The following is a 27,973-nucleotide window of genomic DNA, read 5'->3' on the forward strand; positions in this document are numbered from 1 at the left end:
TATCACTGGGTTCTCACTACTGGGGATACACTTTATGTGAAATATGTTGCTATATGTTATAATGTCATAAGATAGTTAACAACAATGAAGCAGTTTATTAGGATAGTTGCCTATTTGAATAAACTAGCAAAAACATGCATGGTCTTATTTCAAATTGAATCTACCTAATTTATCTAGCATCAATACCTTCACCAGTAGCTTTACTACTGTGTTCTGAAACAAGGTGAAGAACAAAGAAGGTCTCTATAATGTCATAGATAGGCTACTCCAGAAACAGTATTCCATTGTACTCTTTCATTTCACCACCATTCTATCCATCCTGTCTCCAAACACATTTTTCTCCAGACACTATTATCAGACCATTCTCATAACATACACATTCCCTGGCAAGTCAGTAAGCTCTGTCTAGCAGACTTCACTAACCTATTTCAGAGAAGACTCACTGTTTCCTTCTGAAGCCCTGAGTGAAGATAAGAAGTATGGTAGCAAACAAACAAACATGAAAGGGAAGCAGGGTAGTGACAGGTAAAGTTTGGGTGTAAGGAAGCTGATTGATGAAGTGTGTGTGGCCAGGGAGTGATCCCATTAAATGTGATGAGGGAAGTTAGTGATCTGTCAACAGCACCTGGACATCACTGTCTGCCCCTCTTCCAACAATGTGCCTCAGGAATGAAAAGGGAGGAATAGTGACCTCGAGTTTAAAAACTGACATCTTACAGTTCCTCTCTAAAATATTGGTCTTGTATTCCCAACAAGACCATAGACATGACTGACAGACCCACCTTTAGCATGTTAGTACACTTAATAGGTATTTAAATACAAGATTTAGTAAAAACCAAAGTACAAACCTATAACAGACTTCTCTCCTGACTGAGAATTATTTCTAAGTAATTTTCTAAAGCAATACTGAGATTCGCTTAAAAACACAATATAAAAAGCTACAAGGGCTTACTCTAATAATCTGTTATTTTTATAGGATAGATTAATCTCAAATTTATGCATAGCTAGAAAACGTATACAAGCCTTGACAGTCTATAAAATTCTAGATTAAAAGACATCACCAAAGCAGCATCATGTGACAGTCACCAAAATGGATGGTTACAACCGGTGTGACTGAGGAGGCACGAAACCAGAGACCACAATGGTCTTGACAAAACGCAACAGTCTCCTACACCACAGGAAGCTCCATGTCAAGGAGTCCAGAGAACCACCCACACACCTGCCCTACAAGAGGTTCCTGAACGGCTCTGCCTTGGTACCCGACTCACAGCTGCACCTGGGGATTAGAGCAGCCTGGTCTGCTGCGGTCTAGGAGCCCAGGTCTCTGCCCAGGAAAAGCACATGTTTCTAAGGAAAAGACAATATCCCTATGTCTATCATCATCCATTCATGTCTTGCAGCAGGGAAGCAGTGGGAGTAATGGAAGCAAGGGAGAGAGACAGGGGTGCTGGGTGGTGGTACATGGTGGATTGTGGGAGGGCTGCAACTAAGGGGAGCAATAACTATAGGAAGATGACCCACGACGTAAGACAATAAATATGTTTTTTAAAATTCTGAAAGAATAACCTGATTTTATTTATTTATATATTTTTTTACATCATCGTTCATTTTAAAACAATGCTTTTTTAAAAAAGATTTATTTATTTGTGCCTACAAGAACTGAGGTAGAGACCAGAATTGTGGGGGGTGAAAGGATTCACCAGAGACAGAGTGGGGAGCAGAACAGGCAGATCCACTGAAACACAATGCTTAGAGGAGCGGTGGGCGAGACAGGAGAGGTCTGTTGCGCCATGTGGGTCAACTCCCCAGCTGGGAATATGAACTCATGCTACAGCGGCTGTGGATCACTTCATAGAGCTTTGCTTAATCCATTGTACCACCAGGGAGGGCCCAATGTTTGCTTTCTTTGCTAAGGTGTATATCCCATAGAATTTCTACTACCAATTCACCTGTGTAACATCACCACAGTCCTCTGTACTCCTTCCTCCCTTTTTGTGACCTCTCTCCCTTCCCTGCAGGATGTCTCTGAATAACCTGATTCTTTAAAATAAGATGCATTAAAGTTATTTTGTTGTAAGTGATCAAGGGTTACATGTTTTATGTCACATATGTAATGCAAGATGAAGGATAGCTATCTGGACATGATGAAAATGCTATGTATAAAGCACAACTATGCTCAAGAAATTCTTTTATATTTTTCTGTAACTTTTCAGCACTGGGCCCTTCCTGGTGGCACAGTGAGAAAGGATGCAGCACTGCAAGCTAGTAGGAGCCTCTTCAGTGAGAGTTCTATTCCTGCCCCATAGGTGATCCACATGGTATGGCAAACTTCCCCTGACCTGCCGGCTGTTCCCCTCAGCAGTGTACCTTGTCAATCTGCCTGTTCTGTTCCCCACTCTGTCTCTGGTGAATCGTCTCACTGCCCCTGCACCTCTGGCTTGTACCCCATTTCTGTATGCATAAATAAATAAATAAATAAATCTTTAAAAAAAAAAAAAAAAACATGAAAAGGCAACACAATAGTCTGGTGTATTGTCAAGGCCAGAAAAAACTTTCAGAAAAAGACTGTCTACCTTCACCAAAATGAGACCAGATTGCTGGCAATGAAAATTAAGAGGGTTCTGTGGGATTATTTAAAATAACAGATGTGAAGTAAACCCACAAGTGTTGTATTTTGTCTGTAGAAAGTGATTAAATACTTTCAGATTTCAGGAGCGTACACAATATCATGCACTGCACTGTTATTACAGAATTATATAGTGCATTGATTATTACTGACTTGGGAAAAAGCAAGAGGAGGGCAGGATAATGCAATAAAACAGGAGGGAGTACACTGTCTGTAATAAATGTTACCACTATAAATATGCCAACATGGAAAGTGTAAAAGGAAACTGGAATCAGGAGACCATTCATGACTGACATGATGAAACCACAACAAGATAACTTCCAACTGTTTTAGAATAGCTGCTTTGGGTTTCACAAATATAAGTGGAAAATGTAGCAATTGCTGCTAACAATTGCTAGAGATAAGGTCTGAAAAATAAATTCCATAAACTCTATTTCTAATTCCACAGAATTATGGGAAAAAAGTTTCTATTTTCATGCATATAAACCCAATAATAATAAAATATAATTATTATAATGGTAAAATTACTACTATACAGCAGGATAGGAGCTAACCTCTGGAAATTTACTAAACTATTTCTTTTTTTTATATTTTTGTTGTTTTATTTTTAGTATTTTTTAAGTGAATGTTTGTGCATATGTATTTATGCTGATATGCATGAATAAGTGACAAATAATCTATATGGTATATATTCATCCTCTTTATTCTATGTTTTTTTTATCATGACCATGTCCATAATATTCATGCTGCATTCTTATTCTTAAGTCTGCATAATATCTGCAGAATGACTCTCCATTCTAAGATGGACATATTTCAATATTCTCTACTGTTGAACAATCAAATAGCTATGTCTATATATTTTTGTGTTTAATATTAAAATTCTGCTCATTGTGCATAATAATTTAGATATTTCAGGAAAATTTCATTGGTTACATTCCTAGAAGTAGAATGGATTGGTTACAGAGAATATATATTTTTACCATGAGAAGAATTTGGTTTTAAAGAAAATGCACATAATAGCTATGAAGTATTCTACACCGATAGAATTCTAGTATGCTATTATCCTGTAAGAGTATGAAGACAACATCAAGTATTTAATTGTTACAAATACTCAAAACCCCTCATCACATGTCTAATTATGAATATTCTAGCTTGAAGACATTAACATCCTGAGAACTAAAATGGGTAGGTATCATACCAAAAAAAAAAAAAAAAGATTTAAAGATTTATGCTGGTGGTGCAGATTTAACATAGGCATACATTGCTCAATATCATTGTAAATGGTTAGACTAGAACCACACTTTTATATAATTAACTCATTCAACTGAAATGAGCTTCCCCTGTAGACCATACATCTGTTGGAGAGAATTTGATCCTGTATAGAAGGATGAGCTAAATGCTCCTTTCCTACATCAAGTCTTGCAACTCTATTATAAAGACATACATTTCTTTTTTTCTGTGTTATGGACAAATGCATTTTGAATTTTCCTGAATACATATTTGTAAACTTTTTTTTCTTAAAATCCTTTTTATTTAACAAAAAAATTAAGGATAAGATATAGAATGAATCTGCATTTTACTGTAGACTTGTCTCATATTTTTTTTAAATTTTATAACAGTTTTACTATACTATTTCTAATGATAAATTTTATGAAACCATTCAGAGCAATTCTGTTTTCTTGTCTAGAGTAATAAAACTAGGTATAAAGGTAATGAAGTCATTCCTTATGTGACTATAATATAATCAAGTCTAAAATTATTCCCAAGGTCATCTCATACTAGGACAGGACGTTATGGTTCATCTATTGCAGACAAACTGGGTTGTGGCAGTAAATTACAAGTTTTGCATGTCTTGCATGTTCAAATAAGAGCCTCTAAAAAATTCAAAAAGCAGTGCTGCTCTTTGCTTTCCATCACATATCTCTCAGAAAAATCTAGATATACCAAATATATAAAAGAGCCTAATAAATAATATCAGTAAAACCAATAAATCATCACTTACATAAGTAGATGTTGTTTCAGAATTAATGAAAAACTGAAAACTGCCCCTTGAAAACTCTGATGATGAGAACTTACATGCTCAAAATATATAAACATAGAGATAACAGAAAAAAATGTTCTCATTATTTTGAATAGGGCAGAAGTGCTTAAAATTAAGTATAATTTAAATCTTGTTCATTCAGTAACTTAAAAGGTATCTATCATTCCTTTATCAATTATATGAAGAGAAACTCATTACAAGTGTGTTATAACCTACAGTAGTTAAGTTTTAGAAGTATAAATTCACTATCAGTCTATAATGATTTAAATAGATCATTAAGAGTGAGAAGAGGTCCACGCGGCAAGGCATAAAAACGAAGCCTCTCCACTCTCCTTCACACTGCCTTTAAGTCAGTAGAGAACTTAGTTTAGACCTTCAGAGATCACACCAAGACTATTCAAATGAATCTCCTAACTAATCTACCTAGCTCCAAATACATGAATACTCTCATTTCCTGTTCAAATTTTTTATTGGTTCTGCACAAAACAAACTGTAAACTCCTTGTCCCAGCAGATCTCTGATACCTATCCATGTTTCCAAACTATCACCCAAGTCTCCTCCCACCGGAATCTTTACTTCCCAATGTCTCCCCAAGACCACGAGCAATGTGGTCCTGTGTGTCTTCATTATCTTGTTCTTGAGGGTGCCACTCCTTTTCCTCTTGTCCCTATTCCTGAGTTCTACCCACAAAGCCACTCTTCCCTACTCATCTAGGCTACAGTTCCTGTAGCTAATAACACTCATAAAGCCCCCTCTATACACCGCCCCTATACACTATTTATTCTAGCACATAACATTATTCCAACTGTACTGCAAAACTGAAAGACATTTCTCATGCCACTGCCTCATATTCTAGCACTGCTGCCTCCATCCCCACCCCCACCCCCATTTACTACACTAGGCAGCACAGCATTGTTCTGACTCAGGCATGGAACATCTACTGAGTCAAAGACACAGAATAACAATGACTCATGGAAAATCATGTACTATCTCTTAATAATGTAAGGACAACTTGTACTATCTATGACTTTTGAGAAGCATTTTTATAAGTCTTCTGAGTACTTAGACTCCAAGATTATGGCATTAAATTGTTTTCAACCAGCAGAGAGTTATCATTTTGTTATGAATATCATGTTTTTCCAGTGTGTCCACAGAGAGACCTCTGTTCACCCTATGACAATTGACAGCAAATGCCTATTCCTCTTGACACCAGCAGCTCTTCAAAGCAAAGACAGGGTGCTCCCTTTCTGATCTCTACGTATTACTAGTTCATGTAGTGGGAACTTATTCAAAGATTGATCTAATACCATGATTACCTAAAGTAAACACAATTAAAGAATAACCTTTGCTAGGCACATAAATGTTAAGTAAACTTAATTCATGACTGCAATTTCAAGTGAGACATATGACCAAAATTCTGAGAACTACATTTATGTAAGTATTAACACAAAAATGAATACAACTGAGCAGGAAAGTTCTATATAGAAAAACGTGTAAGCAGGTGCATGATTTCTATGCATCCTAGAACATTTCTGGAAGAAACACAACTTTAGAAAAGGAGTATGAGAGGATAGAGAGGGGTTTTCTATTTCTACTCTTTGGTTTTTCTTCTTGTTTAAAAAATCCTGTAATTTTCTAATTAAGTACTGTACTGCTGCTGCTACCTCTACTACCCTTCCTCATAAAAACACACACATGCGGGCCTTCCCTGGTGGCACAGCCGGTTAAAGCACAGCACAATGAAGCTATCATAGCCACTGCAGCAAGAGTTCGATCCCTGGTCAGGGGGGTGACCCACATGGCGTGGCAGAGCTCTCCTGACCCACCCGCCACTCAGTAGTGTATTTCATTGGATATGCTTGTTCTGCTTCCCACTCTGTCTCTGGTGAATCCCCTCACCCCCAGACCTGCTGGCCTGTACCCTGGTTCTGTATGTATAAATAATAAATCTTTTTTAAAAAATTCTTTCATCTATGTGTCTATTTCTATATATTTAAGGATAGAACAACCCAAAGGAGTAATTCATCCTTCCAAGTTAAAAAAACAAAAACAGAAATACAAAGTAGAGGACAGTAATAAGAAAAACTTTTCATTAGATGTCTAATAAAGAGAAGCAGCTCTTCAAAGTGACTGTAACTAAAATACACTTTAGAAGTAAAGCACTCAGACCACGTAACAGAAAGTATGCACAGAAAAATGTTTAGATATCATATATCTACTCCTTACCCTTTCATCAGGGTAAAGAAATCTGATCTCCTTTGGAAGATTTCAAGCCATTTGCTATCTTGGGGGCCATGATCTTCTCATCTTCGCATAAGAAGCTGCTAAAATAATCTTCCAAACTATAGCTCCTTAGTGACCATTAACTTGATAAAAAGTAATTCCTCAAACAGCATATACTTGAAATCAACAGGATAAGATAGCTACAATAATTAAAGAAATAATAATTTCTATATACACTAGGTTTCCATTACTACTTTAAAAATACATTAAAGACATAAATGATAAAGGCCACCTTGCAATAACTCCCAATCCTGTTTGGTTTTATATTGGCCCAGAATCATTTCCTGAGCTTCTCTAATATATTTCAGGAAGTTTGGCATACTACCCTTAAAGAAAAGTGTGGAGGTAAGGGATCACAAGATGTTAAGAATGGAACCCCAGCTCCGTCCTAATCTCTCCAGCTAAGTGGTGTTTACACGCAGTCAAATTTCTGTATCTCAATGACTAATCAGAAGAATGCTTTCCTTCCAAGACTCTGGATTCATCTTTGTACTTTGCAATGTTTCTGGAATACTCCCTACGTCTCATCAGCTCACCACCTCACAAAGATGAGAAGAGAGTTGCTTTTCCTAGAACTCCTGTCAGCTAGAAAACCCTCTCTGTTTCATTCTTTCTCATAAATTGTCCAACTGTGCTCAAATCTCATGGTGAAGTATATCCTTCATCATTTCCTCCACCTCTTAATTTCCTTCTGCTTCAGACCTGGTCCTAAGATCAAACAATCTTTTATTTTAGAGATTTACTTATTTATGCATACAGAACTGGGGTACAGGTTAGAGGTGCGGAGGCAGTGAGAGGATTCACCAGAAACAGAGTGGGGAAGAACAGGCAGGTCTACTGAAACAGCTATAGCAGCAGGCAAGACTGGAGGGGGTCTGCCATGCCATGTGGGTCAGCTCCCTGGCCAAGGATGAAACATATGCTGAAGTGGCTGCTGATAGCTTCACCGTGCTGTGCTTTAACCTACTGCATCACCAGGGAGGGCCCATAAGACTGAAATTTTCTGCCTCAACCTCTTGTTTTCCATATTTTGCTATGCCAGCTACATCTTTCTGGTTAATCATTGGGGGGGAGGGGAATTTAGGGTCAAGTTCCTTGAAATAACAAAGTTATGGTTCTGAGATTCAGTTATGAAACAAACTCTCATAACCTTCATAGTAAAACAGCAAACTATAAGGTCATTTCAGACTTTTATTAGCAGTTATTTTAGAAAAGGGGAAAAGAGAAGAAGTGTCAGAAAGCTTTCCATATTCATAAATTTTCAAATTTTTAAAACCAAATAACAATTCCAAACAGTTTCAACCCTCCCTCACGGCAAGATCAAATCAGGTCATAAGAAAAGTAAGTTGTGAAACAGCAATGCATATACCTGCGGGTAGGGGGAAGTCCTGGATTTTGACTTTGAGCTGGAGAGCCTGGCTTTGGCCCCCTTCCTGCTGTCAGTCATGGTAGGAGTAGAGCTGCTGGTGTAGGAGAAGGCTGGTTTGGAGGATGAGATCTGATCCAGGGAGAGCTGCAGTCCTTTGTATTCTGTGTCCCTGCAGGTAGGGAGGACAGGCCCTTAATCAACCATCACCAGAAATGATTTAATGTGCTCACTCACCCAGAATGAGAGTAATCAGTATTTTAAAAGGAAGCAAGCAGAAATTAGCCATGTCACTGGTTTCCACAAACCTCTCAATTATTTGAGGAAAGCATACATTTAATGTATGTATCAACTAGCACATTAATGTATGCATGTAATTGATATATATGCCAAATTATCTAAACTCATGAAAATGTCTTGATCAAAAATTTATTTATTTATTTATCTGTGGTAAACACACACACACACATATATAGCTCATTTTCTCATACATGTGGAATATAAATAACAAACCCAACAACTCATAAAATATAAAAAAAACAAATCAATGACTGAGAAATATTTAGTGTTTATCAGAGATGGGGAAGAGGAGAAGTGAGAAGGGAGGGTAGAGGGAGTCAATATGATAGTGGAACGGACATTCAAACTTTGGGGGTGAATGACATGAGGTCAAGATGCATCACCCAAAATGTATATTGTTTGTTAAATGTAAACATTTTTATTAACTAAAAAACAATTTCAAAAGCATTTTAATTACTATGAGAAGTAGAAAGTAAACCCAAAATTCAACTTCTCTGAGTTGTATCCTCCTTGGTGACAAATGGATTGTAAAACCTAGTCAAAGATTCCCTGGTGGGGTAACTCAACAGAAAATGGATCTTTCCGTTTCTCTCTGTGTTCTTCTACAGAGATTAGACAAAAGCAAAAGTCAATTCAGGCAAGAAGTTCTTAAGTGACTAGGAATAGAAACCTGCTGAACCAGTAATATCACTCTCACAAACACAGTGTAATAATATATACCAGCAAATGACAATGGCTTCCAATCAAAAGGTTCATCAACTCAATGCAATTGTAAGAAATGATCCTACTTGAGCAACAGAAATTTAGGAGGGTCTTCTAGGCTTAGGAAGTCTGACCTTGTTACTACTGTAATCAACTCTGAAGGACAATACACATCACATACCCTCCACAATGTGAATCCTACCTATTTTTGACAATATTTCAACATTTTCCTTCATCAGCCCCTCACTTCATTCAAAATAGCTCTCCCCAAACTGAACTTATGCTTCCTTAACTCTCTCCCTACTCTAACACATATAAGCCAGCTCTTAGAAAGAACTCGCCTCCATAAAACCCATACTTACTGTGGAATCTATTCATTTCTTCAATACTTGTTTACTGAATGGCCTCTGTTTAAAGGACAAGAGTTGAGAGATATTTTGCAGTATTCTTATGGCTACGTGCGCAATATTTACATAGATGGAAAAGAAAAAAAAATGAAGATGCAGCTACAAAAGGTTTGTTTTCAGACAACTATAAACCAGAGACAGTCTGTAGAGTAGGGAAGAGGAGTAGGATCAAAAGAAGGGTGGAAAGAGCATATGGGACTATGGTGACGGTGCACAGTGACTTGGTGGTGGCAATGCCATGGAGACTACAACTGAGATGAAAAAGCATACATTGTAGAAAATGAAGAATGGTGTAAAAAAATATATATGTATATATATATATTTTTTTTTAATTTGCTACTGATGAGCAAATATGCCACTTTCTCTGAGTCTATGAATTCAATAAAGATGGAATTTTAAAAAAAAATTGTTGTTCCCCCATCACTACTAATAAAATCAACCCAAAGGCCTTTCTCTGAGGGAAGGTCCCCCTGAGCCACCTGCCCTAAGATTGCCTGTGCATGAGAGCGAGACAAGCAAGCAAGGTTCTCACAGGAGGCACAGCAACCACCCTGGATTGCTCATCCATATCAAACGGACGTTGCCCACTGGGCCACAGACAGGCCTTGCCTGATAGGCCCTAGCATGGCAGCAAAAGTCATGCACCCCTAGAAACATGGCCAAATAATTTCTAAAAACTCATTCATAATGCAACATTTCAGCATAGGGACTTCATGCCTACAAGCTGAGAGTAAACAAGGATTCATTTTTCTCTTCGATTTTTTCAGACACTGAAAGTATGTATCTCAATTGAGACGTTCCCATGCAACATGATATAAATACTCCAAATAGGCTTAAATAAAAATTTAAAATCAATAAATATTTTAATTACCACATGAAATGCTAATATACAAAATTATGCAAATATCCTTGATATATCAATAAAAATATTAATTTTAAAAATCCACCAAATTTTAACAGATCAGAAAGCTGATGGGTTGAGACTTGCTGTATAACAACCAGTCTAGACTTAAATTTCGTCTATAATTCATAAGAATATGATGAGATGCAGATGCAATCCATGAAAAACTTAGTACCTAGGCCATAGTAAATACTCATGAAATAATAATAATTGTTTCTTACTTCTCATGCTCTGTGACAATGCTTGGACTCTGATTTCCCCTGAACAGTAGTTTCACTTTCACAACTGTAATGCATTTCATTACAAGCACCACCTTGTACTATAATTCATTGCTTTATACTACATTTTAATTTGCTTTTTTAATTTTTATCATCTAAACTCAATTAAAGTAAAAATACTTATTAAGGTATATTGTTAAGGTGAGTTCTAAGTCAGCAAATCAGAACATTAAAGAAGTTTGATCTTTCTGCTCCTCTGTTCAAAATTTATCAACACAAAAGATGTTCCAGGATGAAAAGCACAATTAAAAAAAAAAAAACACTTAAATACATCTCAACTGTGGTTGATAAGCTGTGAAGTGTAACCCTGAGTGGTGGACCAAGCATTTGTTCTACTATTAGAATTCTATTGAGTTTTCATTTGTATAGATTAAAGGTTAGATGCTGATGGGAATCACATGCCCAGACCCTATTCCCTCCTCCAAATTCAGACAAGAGTGTGGTTCTATCTCCCTCCTCCTTCTCAAGGGAGCCATATTCTGGTATCACACAGATCTTCAAAGTTAGGTGTGTGCTTTGTAATGCCAGTCAGTGCTTCTTCGTGGAGCACTACAAAAGAAAACACTTGGATCCAAAAGTTAGGATCTAATGTGAGTGTAGCTGAAAAAAAAAAAAAAAAAACAAACTTGACTCACCTAACTTTAATGAAGGAAAGACATAGCCCTGCTCCACTTCCAAGCTTTCTTGAAAAATACAGCATTAGACGCTGTCAGGACTCCCAGAGCGACTGTCCAGGGCAGCAGAGGCTGTTCTTCCAGACATGCTCAGCTTATCAAGAAGAGCTATGTCTATGCTATATAACAGATTTTCAAAAGGACTGTTGGCACTAATTTACATTTAGTTGTTTTCTTCCCTTTAATGACTTCTATCTGAGATGCAGACCTCCCAGTTACCACAGCTCTTCAGGCAATGTGAAATGGGTGATTTTCATTCGCCAATACTTGCCACTTGCCAATCTCACCCGTATTTGCACAGACCAAACTAATCCTCTAATTTCATTATAGACAGTCAAAAATCATTCAATTTGCAGAGTTAACCAACTGAATCTACTCTAAACTTTATGACAATTGTGTACATATTTGGGATGGCTCAAATTCCAATAGAATAAAGGGGGCCTTTTTTGCTTTACAGGCCTTCCCGGCCTTCCCTTAAGCAAAACACCCTGCCTGCTGATGAGGTAAATGCCAACTTGCCTCATGGGAAGCTTAGTGGGACACTCTTACCAGCAAATACAAGATGTCTTCACTCCTGAAATGTACTGTCAACTTCAGATTAATGCATTAATATCAGTAATGCCATTTAATAACAGAGTCGACCCAGGAAAAGGGGAGGTACTGGGTTCCCTGCCTCACCCAGAAGGATGGTAGAGCTGAGAAGAGAAGAGAGGAATCTGGAGAGGGGGCTGAAGAGGAAGGAAACAGGATGGAGAGCAAGAAGGTGAGGGAGCCACATGGAGCAGAGAGACCTGTGAAGAAAGTGCATTTGCTTCTTGGTCCTGGACTGGTTGAGGCAGTTGTGCATAAGACACCTGTGGGAAGGTTCACTATGGCAGCATTTAGCTTGATTTTGATTTTGCTCTTTTCCTTCAGACTTGTCTGGCCATTTCTGACCTTTTTCCACAGGTCCCAACCAGAAGGTACTTTAGGCTTGTTGTAGGCTTTCGGACCTTATTTTGGGCCAATCCCTTTGGGGTGGACTTTTACCCACGAAGGGAAGGGTAACTTCAGGTGTTTGATTTAGAAACTATATTCTTTGTCTTTTCTGTATTGCACACTGATTGTGGTAAAGTTCCTTTCCATTAAAGGTCTTATATGTTTTGTCTTGATGCGGCGGATGGCAGAACCTACTTAGAATAGGCAGGTCTGGGGGTTTGGTGGTGCCCTCTCTCCATGCACTGTAATAATTTCAACTGCAAAACAAGCTACCATAATGCCAATAGAGAGGCTAACATTTTGACACCTTCAATTGAGCTGGAATGGTATCAGAAAAGCAGTCAAGAATATTTTATCAGTTCCCGCTAAGACTGCAAGAATCTTTCTTCTCAACTCTGCTGCATCCTATTCCATTTCCATTTTGGACAACTTAAGTTTTATTTCTATCTTTCAACTTTAGGGATGGTGTTCTGGGCTTCTTTGTTGGCTTTACATAATGTGGCAATTCTTAAAAGATGTTGCCAGATTTCCCAGTTGAGCTATTTTTTTAAAAAACAGCTGAAGGTGATCAAATTACGGAGGTGAACATGGAAACAGAGACATACAATTGATTTGGCTCCAAAAGCACTGACTGAAATAAGCAGAGGATTGCATTAAACCGTGATCGGATTAAGTAGGAATGACTGTGCCTTATTCTAAACTTTTTAATTGGATTCTGGAGTCACTGTTACACAAAGTGCATGACCTCCTTTATATTCTGGCAGAGTTACTGCCCAGCCACTGCATAACCTCCACAGCAGAGAGACCTACTTTATGTTTTATTTTCAGGCTCCCATGGAGCCCAGCAGAGAGAGATGATAAAGAGGATCCCATACTGTGAGGGACTCACAGACTAAGACAATGTGTTGGGAAATTAGGCTAAGACACCCTTGGAAATGTAATAGTTTCATACTAATAAGTGGATTTGTGTTTGTGCCTTGTGGTTTTTCTCCATTTGATTTGTCATTTTAGTAGTTCCCCAAAGTCTCTGGGTTTACATAAACATTGTCTCTGCTTTTGGAGGTTTCATCCAACATGATATAGAGTGGATGGGACCACCAGGGTAAGACATAGCTAGGCACAAATTTACCATCACATTGTGATTTCAATAAGGGACATGGGTATAAATAAAAGACAAACAATCAAGAGGTAAGTCAAAAGCTGTAATGTTTCAATAAGAGGTGGCAAAGTCAACCATCCTCACAACAGGAACTATATAATACCTTAGGATCAACCAATGACACAAGTTGAAACAGCTGAATCAGCCCTGTATCACACTACATCCTGATTCCATCCCTTACCTCCAGAGATCACAATGGTTTCCCCCTGCTCCCTCCTCAGAGGTGCTGAGCCACTCACTGCCTCCCACTCATCTGGCATTTACAGTTCTGTCTTACTGCCTGCTAAATGACGTATCTTGATAATGCCCTCCCAAATTCCCTCCTTTATAAGTCTTGATTTACTGTCTTAATATGACATCTTACATAGAGCAGATGCTCACTTGCAAGTGATCAACAAAGCAATTCTCATTTCAATACACTTTCATTTCAAATCCAAAAGGGGAAAAAAAAGGTGGTGGGGAGGATGGGGGGGGAGAAAAGGAAAACCCTGGGAAACTGTTCTATAAGAAAGAGAAAGACATTTGCTGAGCAAGCAAGTTTATATGACAGCTATCTTAACCTCCATATTATAATTGATAATGATCATTCTGAAATTCTGTACTACTGTAAATCAAAGAAAAAACGTGTCTTTTCTTGGTGTTAAATATATTAATAAATTATACTTTTGACATTTCAAGCACAGCAAATGTGATACCTAGGCAAATTAGGACACTAGATTAATTTTATCTCAGCTACTTACTAGAACTCTACACCTACATCAAAGGAGTGTTATCCCCAGAGAAACAACTACAAATCAATAATGAAATGTCTGCATGATATGTCTAGATAATTAAAAACAAAATAATGTAAACAATGCACAAATTGCTGAGAAGAGAATTGTTTAATATTTAGCATCACTAGTACTACTAATAGTACTGTCATTTTTGCCTTTCAAATTGACAGTTTTTTTTAAATGATAATAAATACCAGTGGAGATAAGTTGAATTAAATGAGCATTCACATATAGTTCTGATAAGAGTAAACTGGCAATGTTTATGAAGAATCTTGATAATGTTCAAATCTTAATCTAATAATTCCACTTTTAGGACCATATCTTTTGAGAATAATCAGAGATAAGTGTTAAAATTCTATATTCAAAGGTGCTTATCAGCATAATTTCTAATACTTAATTGTAAATAATCAGATAATAATAACTAATAATAGAAACATTATTTACCAGTATTCTTAAGTGGTAAAACATTATGCAAGCATCAATGTTTTTATCCTAATCATGTGAAAAATACTACTTGTAAAATGAAAAATTATCTTTTTAAATAAACATTATAGTATATATTCATATATAACATGTATCATGTCTGCATATACATAATAAGAGATAAAAAATGTTAACAATGGCTATCTAGAAAACAGATTAAAGATATTCTATATCTTTTCTGAATTACCTTAATTTTTCTCTACAGGAAACACATATAACTTTTACAAGCTGAAAATATTTCTTTGAAAAACACTAATTTAAGCAAATTTAAGTTACTTCCAATTCATATTTAAATAGCTTCCTCATTTCTTTATATTTCCAGGTTCCTTCTTTGTGAGTGATATTAAATTACAGAAGAGAAAGCACCATTAAGCTTCTTTTCCCATAGGTTCCACTTCAGGCACACCATCTGTAATTTTTCAATGTCCAGATCTCCTTATGCTCTCTCAGCTTGTACACTTCACATACTCTCTGATCTATTTTCTACCCTTTCTACTTTACAGATATCTGTGCCTGAAGACTTCCATGTGAACTGAGTGACTTTATACTACTACTTTGGAGAATATAACTTCAATTATCATATATAATTGAAAAAAAGGAAGTCTTGCCATATAGTTTCTTAAAACAACTTACTTTCATGTGAATTATTTAATGGAGTAAACACTACTCTGTGGACAATGTTTCTTGTTCTAAGAAACTTTTTATGCTCAGAAACTCAATTCTATTGTTATTACAGTTTCAGGCATACTTATGAGTTCTTCAGGTACAAGCTCCAAATTTTATGGATATTATAGATTTTCTGTTTCTTACCTTCTTGAGACTATGGTACAGGAGCACAATGACATTCTTTAAAAAATTAAATGCACAGGGCCCTCCCTGGTGGCGCAGCAGGTTAAAGCACTGCACTGAGAGGCTTAAGCCACTTCTGCATGAGGTTCGATCACTGCCAGCCTCGGAGGAGATCCACATGGCAAGGCAGACCTCTCCTGACCCGCCCGCTGCTCCCCTCAGCAGTGTACTTCGTAGATCTGCCTGTTCTGTCCCCCACTCTGTCTCTGGTGAAGCCTCTCGTCCCCCCTGAGTCTCTGGCCTGTACCCCAGTTCTGTATGTACAAATAAATCGTGCCAGTATATTTATATTCTCTGTACACAGAGGCATTGGTATTTCTGCAGATAATAGAAAAGCAGAATCTCAGGCACTGAACTCCCTAGAAAAATGTGCAGCGAAACAGTGGCTTGAAATAACATCATCAACTGTATTTGATTGACTTCAACATTTTAAATATGTCTTATGGCATTTATCTTATGAAAGTGCTTCCAGCTAGTTCATCATTGAAGTTTTTTTTTTAACAGTTGCTGTGCAAACAGTTCATTCATACCTATGACATATGGAATCTCACAGACATGTTCTTTAATTGGATTAATTTATTTCTAATCTCCTTAAACCCTTATTACTGTAATGCTTGACTAAATATACATTAAGCGCTATTATTTAAATGGCTAAGAAAAATTTGAGATGTATTTGTTGAAAAAAATTCACAATCCAACAAATGTTCTACCATTATTGCTTCAGTTGTTATAAATCTCAATATCCAGACATGATTGAAAACTGCCTGGTAGATAAGCTGTATTTAACAAAGTTCTGAATTGTTAGAGATTTTGAATTGTCCACTAACGTGCCAGTATATTTATATTCTCTGTACTTGAAGTCAAAGAGATTGTGCTACTATATAGAATGTTCAGTTACCAATAGAGCCCATTACAAGGACAGAACAGGCAGCTGCCTACTTTTACGATTTGTAGGACTTAAAAGGCTTCTTATCCCCCAAGAAGATGTCTCAGTAATGATCTACTGATTGATGCTTAAAATCTACCACTAGATTTTAGCTTTAGCAGGTGGTTCAGAATGGGAGTAGTACAGTAAGCCTCATCTGTTACTTTTCATTAATTCAGTTTATCAACTCTTCCCTAGAGCAGAGGTTCTCAAACTTCAACATGTGTCAAACATCTGAAGAATTTTTAAACACCTTGCTGGGCTCCATGCCCTTAAATTTTCTCATCTATAGATCTAGATTAGAACCTAATTTAATTTTTTTTTTTCAATAAGCTCACAGTTGGTGCTGATGATGTCAATCAAGGAGCCAAACTTGAGAACTAGATCAGTTGTTACCTGAGATGAGAAAAACTAAAGGAATCAGATGAAAGGGGGTGGGGGTGTTAGGGTAGCCCAGAGTGGACTGGACTGCCTGTCTGTGGGGCCTCAACCACACGCTCACAATTCAGTTATACTGCAGGTACACACAAAAGGGTCAGTAACGGATTTATTTACAAAAGGGGAAAAGAATAGGAAACAACCCAGGGAAAGAGAGTGGGATACAAAGTAACTGGAATACGTTATGGCTAGGCTGACTGAACACACAGAGTCAGGAGAGCTGCTTCCCAAACGAGAGATGCAATTGTGCCCTATTTATCCCCCAAATGTCCCAGAATTCCTGCTAGCTCCACCCTTGGGTCCTCGCAGTTCTCCCCCCTGGTACTGCTGGGAGTTGTAGTTTCCAATCACTGGAGCAGGGGATAGTGTCCAGAAAGCTGGAGTAGGGGGTGGAGTCCATAAGACGCAGCAGAGTTCCCCTTCCTCTTAACAGGGGGACCACAGAGGAAGACAGAAAGCCACTGAAAATTCAGTGAGTGAACATTCAAAGGACAAAGTTCACACTTTCCCTAGGAAATGACTTCATAACATGTCTTTTACCAAATAACCCCCTTGCACATACCCAATTTCTTACTCAGCTGCCTTTTGGGCAGCTGTTCCCAATAGACCTCATGATGCTGAAGAGCCTCAGGTGTTGGTCTTTAGATTTCCTTTCTATTAACATCCCCTCTGTAATGAGTTCATCCACTCTACTGGTTTTAAATTCTTTATGTTGATGACTCCCAACCTCCATCCCAGACCTGTCCACTCCATGACACCCAGGTATAACCACTCTGATGAATGCAGCCCTCTCCAACTTAACACACAAAACACGTCCCTTAATATCTGCCCCTATCTACAGATCTGTTCCTATCCCCCACTCATCTAAGTTTCTCAGACTATTCTTGACACCTTGTTTTTTCACAGCTCATATCCAAGCTATCTGCAAATCTCACTGGTCCACCTTCAAAACACATCCTGAATCTGACCCTTTACTACCTTCCTCTTTCAAGTCATCAACTTCCCTCACATAGATGGTTGCCATCTTTTCCCAGCTGGCTTCCTTTACTCCCCCCAAAGCCCATTCTCCGCACCAGAATAATCTCATGTTAAGTTAGCCCACATCAACTGGCCAAACTGGTTTATATGTATATCAGGGCCTTTTCATGTACTTCCCACCACCTGTAATGTTCTCTCTGACAGTCTCAGCAGGGCTGGCTCCCTCCTTACCTTCAGTTTTCAAAGACACCTTCCCTGATGATGCTATCCTGCTTAATTATTCTCCTTTCATTTTCTGATACTATATTTACTTGTTTATAAGAACCATCCCTTTCTTCCCACTAAGATTTATGCTTCATGAGGGTGTGACCTTAACTCTGTCTGTCTTGGTCACAACATAGCCTTACCACAAAGCCTGGCACACAGTAGGCACTGGGAAAACACTCGCTGAGCAAATGCATGACCCATCCTCAGTTTTCTAAAGAGAAGTCTATTCTTTACAACATTTCTTACTTCCTCTTCATTATAGCAATAGAAATTAAACTGATTCTAACGACAGAAATTTGTGGATAATGAAGGTCCTATTGAGTCAATTGAGAAGAGAGATTATCATGTAAAATGCCAAGTTGTGTCGTTCAATATTTTCGCCTGGTTTTCAATTAGCCCTCACAATAAAATGCTACCCTGCTCTTTGCTAGTTCTTTAACTGCTCTAATTGAAGGAATGAAATTGACACCCACTCTGCCCTCCTCTTTATGGCTTCATCCTTCCAGCATTCCTGAGCTGTAACTCTGTGGGGGTCCATTACCCAAATCCAGCATGAGAAAGACTTCACTTGGCCAGGACTAGAGTAAAATTTCAAGAGCTAATAGAAATGCTGTGATTTCCAACATTATTGGTCTCTTAACGGCTTATACAAATTAAAATCAAAAACCATGTGCTGCATTTGGTTAGTTCTGAAATAAAGCTGCTCTTTTCCTGTTGCACAGGACAGGAATATCAACAGCAATATTAACTAATGGGAGTGTTGAAAGAAGTAAATCATCTCATGAGTTCTTACCTTCAGCCACCAAAACATATTATAGTCATCACAAACACAGACAATCTAATGGAGGAGCAGGGGCAGCAGTGAGCCACTTCCCTCCCCTTCCCCCTCCCCCACAACCCCAGATGCTCAGAACCATGGATTCTATTTTTGTAATGGTTTTCAGTGGGAGGAGGTGAAAGCACATTCTCAGACTGCACTACTAGAGAATGTTGCTATTCTCAGAGAGATGTAAAATGTGGCAAGGGACTTGGGTTTAAAAGTACAAACACAGAGAGAATCCCACCTTAATGGGTACCATTATAACATCCAGTTCAGTATAATGAGGCTATTTCCACAATCTGGCCAGCAGCCCATATTAACATGGCTTTGCTGATGTGGATACAACAAATTCTGTTTGAACAAGAAATCCCCAGGAAAAAAAAAAAAAGATCCTTTCACAGGCTCTATCCATTTAGCAATCAATCACAGGAAAAAATACTCTTCTAATAAAGACAGCAGCTCCCATTTGAATCCTGGTGAAATATTAGACCTTCTAAATAAAATACTGTTCCACAGGTGACATGTATTGATTGCTGTTTTGTGAATATGTCATAACTGTTGATGATTAAACTTCTGACAGGAAGATGGGGTCAAGCTGGGGAGTGAGCATATTTCATGTCAGCCTACTAGGTTTTGGTTACACCCCAAAGTCTGAAAATAGACATTTTGTGGAGACACCATAAAGAACAAGAGTATAAATTATACATACACTTGTCAAAAGTCTTTGTAAAAAATCTTTTCCTCAACAGTTGGTAGACTCATGGAATTGCCAGTATTAACTGTTTTAATGTATAGAAGTGGCAATTTCACATGGGCGATCCTAGTACCTTATGAGCTTAAGGAGCGCATACCAAGGAGAATATGAAGTGAGCCCTGGTGTCCTGGACCTGAGTTGGTATGTCCACTCATTAGCTGTGCTATATTGCCCAAGCTACTTGGCCTCTCTGGTCTATGGAGCCAAGTAACTACCCTCATATGTGAATTATGCTTCATGAGGGTACTGACCTTAACTCTGTCTGTCTTGGTTACAACATAGCCTTTCTAACCATGGCAATGAATAGAACATCTCCCCAACCTTCCTTCAGCTTGGATCTGACAAAAATCTTTCCATCTCTCCAGGAGAGAGGTAATGCCTGGTAATTACCCCTTGAAGAAGAAAAAAACAATTTTACAAAGACCTAAAATGATTAATAATATCACTGACTGTAATACACCTGCAAAGGCTATTTTGAATCAAATGTGATTCTTTCGTTTCAAAAATCATTGAGACCAATAATTCTATTAGCAGTCAACCCCTGGTGGCCTGGTGGGTTAAAGCGCAGCACTGCCAAGCTGGCTGCAGGCACTTCAGTGCGAGTTCGATCCCCCACCTGGAAGGTGACCCACATGGCGCAGCAGAACTCTGCTGTCTGGCCCACTGCTCCGCTTAGCAGTGTTCTTCATCAATCTGCCTCTTCTGCTCCCCACTCTAACTAAGGTGAATCCTCTCTTTGCCCCCATTCCTCTAACCTGTACCCCAGCTCTGTATGCATAAATAAATCTTTTTTAAAAAGTCAGCCCCCAAAACACTCTAAAGTTCTATTCGAAGCAGAACAAAATTCAGCTCAACATCATTCCAACAGGACACAAATCAACTCAGACACAACTGCTTTCTAGCTAAGGTAATGAGACATACAGAACCCATATTGGGCAACATCCTGTGAGAATTAAAGTAGGGCCAGTTATTTTCTGCAAATCAGAAGTTCCACCAGCACACACACAGAGCAAGTACAGCACTCACCAGGGGCCCAGCACATCCAACTGCCTCCATTTCCTTCTTACCATGTAAACAGAGCGGAGTGTGCCCATACTTGAAGTTGAAGAAGTACCCTAGAGTGACCCAGGCACTTCCGGTGCTCTTTTAGTTGAGTGGAAGTACTGCCCTCTGTGAAGCAATCTTAGGCATTAGCATGCCCATGGAGAAATCAAACTAGGATACAACTTATTCTTGAGTTTATTTCTTTTTTCTACAGAACTTGGCATTGCACCTGACACATAATAAGTGCTCAATAAATCATTTATGAATGTTTGAAAATCTACTTGTTCCAACCAGCAAAAGGAAGATCTATTAATCCTTTCCATATGTATCAGAATGATTGGTGATTTCCCATTCTTCGGCAACACTTCCCCTTCCTAAGACTAAAGTTTTCCCTCCTTTAGCCCAAAGACATTTATATTGTAGTTATTGGTAGGCTTAAGCTATGTAATTCAATTTCACTAAGATATTCATCTTCATCATACACATTTATTCCAAGTCATTTTGTGTCAGGCACAGGGACAATAATCTCAAACATTATCTCATTTAGGTTCACAAGTAATCTATGAGGTGGATTCTATTATTACCCACATTTTATAGGTTAATGGAGGGGAGCAAAAGGGGAAAAGGAAAGAAAGAGGGTAAGAGAGAGAAATTAAGCAAATTGCCCACTGTCCCAGAGCTAGTTAGTAGCACCAGCAATTGAATAGGCAATAGAGCCAGCAGAGTCCAAGTTCTTAACTATCATGCTTTGTTGAGTATTAAAATGTAGCAGTATCTCATTTCATAACAAGTTTTCAAATACCATGTAATGTATTACTATTTATCGTGGTTTGAACCATCTAAGGAGTCTAGGGGTTAAAGTGCATCATTTTTGAATAACCGTAGAATTACGATATCAAATCCACCACTGGAGAGACTTTCTGGTTCTGCAAATCTGCAACCAGTCATGTAAGTACTTTGTAGCCCCCTCTCCTCCAATCTGTTGGTGATCATCATCCTGATATATAACTCACATTTGCTTTCTACAAAATAATTTTTTAAATACAACCTTGCATGTGTGTTATTACTGTACTAATTCAGTAAGATTTTATATTCAATTAGGAATACTAACATTCCTTAAAACTTTAAAAATTATACCCTATGCTTAGATGCTAGTAAGACATATTCATTCCTAAAGGTAGGTGACCCATTAGAAGATATACCAGCACTAATTTGGGAAAGGCAAGAGCCTTTCCAGTCTTGATGAAACACAGTCAGTTCCAAGTTAAAAAGCTCAAAATAAAGGAAGGGGGTGGGGGGAACTGTTTAGACTAGACCAGGGACAAGCACTGCTAAATCTAATTGCAGGATGATATTGTGTTCCAATGAATACTTAAAGAAAAAGGACAATGTGACAAATGTATATCAGTGCTGGCATCCTAAAAAGAACCTGCCTCTGGCTCCAGCCCTTCCTTCTCTTTCCCTGATCACTCCAACCTCACTTTAGGATCCTATGAGTTCTGTGCCCTCAGCAAACAGTTCCTGTACTGTATTCATTTCAAATTGTTAATCAGAGTTCTTAAATATTTAAATAGAACTCTTCTATTTTGCAAACTAAATTGTAAACTGCCCAAGAGATTCCAAGCCTTTTGTTTCATGTATTCACACACCAGGTCATGGCAATCAGCCAGTCTGTGAAACATCAGTGGAATTCAGGGTCTGCAGAATAAAACTCCACCGATCACCACAAGAAATGTCGGTATTACGTGTTTTATGCATTTTTGTGCACTTATGACATTAGTAAAGTTAACGATATACTTGTTCCAACTAAAGTAAACTTAGAAATATGATAAAAGTCTAGTTTCTTAAAACCTTCATTTTAAAAAAAAAATCAGAGGAATGCAAAGTACAACCACAAAGAGAAAAAAAAAAAAAAAAAAAAACAACCTTCATTTTCCCTAGGAAGGTAGCCCACATAAGCACTTTCCACCTTGCTCGGCACAACAAAGGCAGGTGGGAAGTGCTGGTTTTCTTCTCTCAAAGCAGAAATCTCAACTCCCCGCAGCTTATACTAGGATGGCAATGAAAAACAGAGTGAGCCTAACTAAATCTTAGAAATCCCCACATACAAGGAGCACGGTGCTGGGATAGTGAGGGGTAGGGGGATTGTGGGGATTAAGAGACAGGGAAGAAAGAGGAAAAAACACTTAAGTTTGTGGATTCAGAAATTCAAAGTAAAGAGGTGAGTATTCATCGTCTTTCAAAGTATTTCAGTTGACACCATATGATTGGCAAGAGCATATAACCATTATGACATTGTTAGCTGCTTTGTGCCAGGAACTGTGCTACATGTATATCATTTAATTGTCTTGAATCTTTAAAAGGTACGTCAAATGTCCCATTTCACAGGTTGTAAAATGAAGGTTCTTGCCTCAAGTCCCACAGCAGGGCCATGATCCAAACCCACATGACCCTGACACCAAAGTCACACCTTTCCCTCACAGGTTGCTTCAAATGATACTGTGGATTTTTACAAAACAAAACCAACATCCTCCTACAATATAACATCCTGAAGCAAAGTCACAGGTGGTAAACAGATGGTCCACATTCAGTCAGACCACAAATGCTGTCAACACCTAACAAAAGTAAGTTCGCAGTCCACTCCCTCTTAGCCCCACCTTCCCAGGCATTGACTAGCTCTCTTCTCTGCTAGCCTGCTGGACCTTGGGAGGCCTGAGGCACAGGCAGAATGCAAAATTCCTCCACTAATAGATCAGTAGGTATTTCCACGTTTCACCTAAACTCCCACCAATCCTTTTGCACACTGGCTTAAGCAAGACACTAGCAATCAAGCCAAGTGAATTTTTCTGTCACCTGTTCATCTGGGAAGATGTCAAAGTCAATGAGAACAGAGACTTGAGGAGGAAACAGTGGATAAGGAGAAAGAAGTAGCAGCCTTTATCAAGACGCATAACCACTCCTCACACACACTCACATACACACATCTTGTCCCAAACAAAGCAGTGTTCCCCACATGAACAGTTAAGTCAAAAGATGAAAACACACTCCCGTGCAGTTCAAGTAAAGGTCTTGTTTGAATCTGTCCATTCATTCAGAATAGCCTGTGTACATCTCTGACTTCAAATAAAGGTAGTGACACATATTTTTCTGTGATGTGACTCAAAACTCAGAACCTTTCTCCCTTAGAAGCTGGGCTGGCTGAGAGCTAGAGGAGTGGTCAGCTTGGTCACTGAGCACACACCAAGAGCCTGGTGACCTCTAGGTCAGGGCTACAACAGAGAAGGCCAGGGAAGCCTTGGGAGGGTGAAGCATTGCCATAGGGCCAGAAAGTGAAACCCTATCTGAGAGGAAGCTCTCCCTCCCCAGCTGATGAACAAAGTTCTCACGTGACTATCACTCTTGACATTCTCCTTCAGAAGCCTACAATGCCCCACCCCCATGCATGGACACATCATCTATGCCATACATCACACCCTATTGCCATACATCTGTGCCTCACCTGCTAAAAAGGGAGACATGGCTCACCAATCCATTGAGTTTGGTTTAATGCTTTTGTTTAACATGAATTTGAAATATTAAATTTGGTTGCAGAAATGAAATAATTAGTAGTGACAGTATTTTATCTATGTAATCTAAAGCAAGTAACTGGGGTGGGGGAAGAAATGTTTTTAAGAAAATCACTTTCTTCTTACAAAGTGAAAATGTCCATAATGAGACTTATTGGGGTGATATAATCTAATCGAATGTCATTGAGAAGATAGCACTTCTAAATTTAAACCACTAAATTGTTAATATCCATATACACTTGTGAAGTAGCAATGTAGAGGAAGATTTTATATCTTCCATCATGAGATCCACTGACCCTAAAGTTGGGTGGGCTGAACACCACAGCTCTGTCTCATTTATTCTATGCCTCTCTCTCAGACATTTCACACACACACATAACCCTACTCCCTGACTCCCACTCCCACAGGACATCAAAATACAGTAGTAAGAGTGGACACTCCAGTTTTTAACCCTTCATCATTTTCTCAGTATATCTGACCTCCAGCTTTTCACCTAGAAAAATGCGGACTATTCTCCCCATCCCAAACATCATAGACCGCTGTAAAGAAGAAAGCTGGGCACGGGATGTGATAGCACTTTAAAGAATATACCTAGACCCTGGTGACAAAATACAAAGGTTGAGCATAAATGGTGAATTCAAAACTAAAACATAGGTCATTTTGATTAAAAAAAGTGTAAAGATATATGAATAAGATTATATGAGTACTATTTACAACAAAGCATCATATAGTTTAAGACAGACTAAATCTTCCAGCTCTTTATTTTAACAAGGTATTTTATGGTTATAAAATTAATATTAATCTCTATTATTCATTTTGGTTGTTAAAAATTACTACTAATAAAATGTATCTTCGGGCCCTCCCTGGTGGCGCAGCGGGTTAAGGCGCTGCACTAAGAAGCTTAAGCCACTTTCGCATGAGTTCGATCCCCGCCTGCCCCGGAGGTGACCACATGGCGTGGCAGACCTCTCCTGACCCGCCCACTGCTCCCCTCAGCAGTGTACTTCGTTGATCTGCCTGTTCTGCTCCCCACTCTGTCTCTGGTGAATCCTCTCACCCTCCACATCTCTGGCCTGTACCCCAGTTCTGTATGAATAAATAAATAAATCTTAAAAAAAAAAAAAGTATCTTCAATTTATTTCTGTAATTGTTCAGTTACATAGATGAGCATCGGCAAAGAACAACTGTGTCTTTGATGTTCAACATATCATAATAATATTAAACACAAATAAAGACCAAATCTAAATTATGGGTATATATTAGTAAATGAGTATACTGAATGATCAAAACAATTAAATCTAAGTTCTCCTCCAGAGAGCTGAGGTATATAAGGACAGTTTAAAAAATATTTGCAATAGTCTGCATAAGTCAAAAGGTGCTTCATTCAAGTTTTAATATAAAGGAGTGGTTTTGCAAACCAGGAAAATAAAATTAACATCTATAACTGTAGCTATTACTGGCCAAGTTTTTAAAAGCCATTTTCTAATATTGACAAGTAATAACAATATCACTAGGTCTGTAAGTTAATTTTCAAAATTTCACTTGATGTCCAAGTTAACTGGGTACCATTAGTATACTTAAAGAGCAACCTAATGTGAGCATATTTTAATGTTTGCTGTTTTTTGGTGAGGATACATAATTTATATCCACAGAATATGTTAATATTTTTCAAACCCATTTAATTATGAGAATTATAATAATTTTATGCAAAGAATTACAAAAAATCATGGATCTAGAATAAAACATAAAGAACCATTTTATATGAAGGAAGTATGTCTTCTTTGGTATTTGTAACTTTTCTGCAAGTTCAAAAGTGTGGTTTCGTGGATACCAAGTGTTATGTAGAAAACTAGTGTGAATTATCTCTGCTTGTTCTGTTTTTTGTAAAACTAAGGTAAAAATTAACACAGAAAATTACTTCCTTCTCAGTTTCCATTGACTGTAAAGGTATGTGAGGTTTCCACTAAAACAGTCATCTTGGCACCAACAACTAAGCAAGTAAACAAGCAGAGAAGCCTTTTCCAACAAAAAAATGGCTGAACGTACTAAGTCCCTGATTCCGAAATTTCTCAACTAGCTTTCCAAATCTTTACTCTCTTTTACAGTCCAGGCAAAATATTAGAATTGCATTAGCTTACAATTTTCATTAGATGGCTCTTTAAAAATGCACTAACATTGCAAGTGTATTCTACACAAGTCCCTCACAAAATATCTTCTGTCATTCAGACTAGTCATATATCAGTGGGCACTTGATGAATTTCAGGGGCAGATTGTTTTTGATGGCATCTGTAAACTAGATTGCATGTATATTTCTGTAACCTTCTACACACGCTAATGTGAATACTCTAAATTGAACACACTAAATGTGTCATCATGAATGGCACAATGGCTATCTTTAAGTGGCTATATTATTTAAAGATGGAGTATCAAGATGTCTGTGCCTTACTTTGAAATGACTCAGCAGAGGGGAAACAATGCACATACAAATAGACAAACATATAAGCAGGAAGAGGCATAAGGGAAATAGGGTTTATATTATAGATGATGTGTCTTGAAATACGCGTTATATTATTCTTCCAATTTGTTTTTTAATTGAGGTAAAACTGCCTTACAGTACTCTATGTGACTTAGAAGAATAGGTTCAAAACTGTTATACCCCCCTCCACCACCAAAACACACTTTGCCCTTCACCATAGCCCACTGGGAGCCCCTCTCTTTGTCCCTTACCTCATATCCCCTTGTTTTTGTGTATTTGAAAAAACTTGTTTTAAACTGTTTTAAGATTATACATCATTACATCCTTAAAAGAAGGTAAAATGTTTTAATTTGAAAACATAAAGAGAAACAAGACTTCATTTTCTCTAGAAATTACTTTTCACTATCTATTGGGTATTCCACATTTTCAATTTTCTTCACATTAAGCCATCTGAACTGGCTATGAATAGTTAACACTACTAATTAAACAAACTCAAGAAATATGAATTCAAGAAAATCAGTTTGCTTTCCTTGTACTTTCCTGGATTCACCCCAGTATTCACTGTTACTAGACACTAGCGCCAGTCACCTAGCTTCTTAATAATAAGCAGGGAGCAGGAGTTGTCAAACATAACACTCATTTCAAAGCCTGTGGGCACTTAATATTTCTAAGATATGTTTATTTTTAAATGTAGAATATAAAGCTAACAGGATATGCATATCATAGAAAATCATGAACTGTATGATTTGGGGTGTGTTTTAGTTTGGGGCATTATTGTTTGATTTTTTCTTTAGTGTGAAAATTTAGGGGGGAGTTTTAATTAAGAGTTACAGAAACTGGGCCTTCTCTGGTGACGCAGCGGGTTAAAGCGCAGCACTAAGAATG

At 38.0% G+C, this 27,973-nt stretch overlaps 1 protein-coding gene across 1 annotated transcript in view; it reads right to left on the minus strand.

The window, feature by feature from the left end:
• The window catches only part of SIM1 (single-minded family bHLH transcription factor 1), a 63,801-nt gene that overhangs the window by 17,248 nt on the left and 18,580 nt on the right, over positions 1-27,973 (minus strand). The window contains exon 9 of the mRNA XM_004673726.1: positions 8,320-8,488. Within this exon, the coding sequence (XP_004673783.1) occupies positions 8,320-8,488 (169 nt within the window). The remainder of the gene's footprint in view (positions 1-8,319; positions 8,489-27,973) is intronic.

Source organism: Condylura cristata, unplaced genomic scaffold (assembly GCF_000260355.1).
Source record: "Condylura cristata isolate star-nosed mole 26May11 unplaced genomic scaffold, ConCri1.0 scaffold00001, whole genome shotgun sequence".
NCBI lineage: Eukaryota > Metazoa > Chordata > Mammalia > Eulipotyphla > Talpidae > Condylura > Condylura cristata.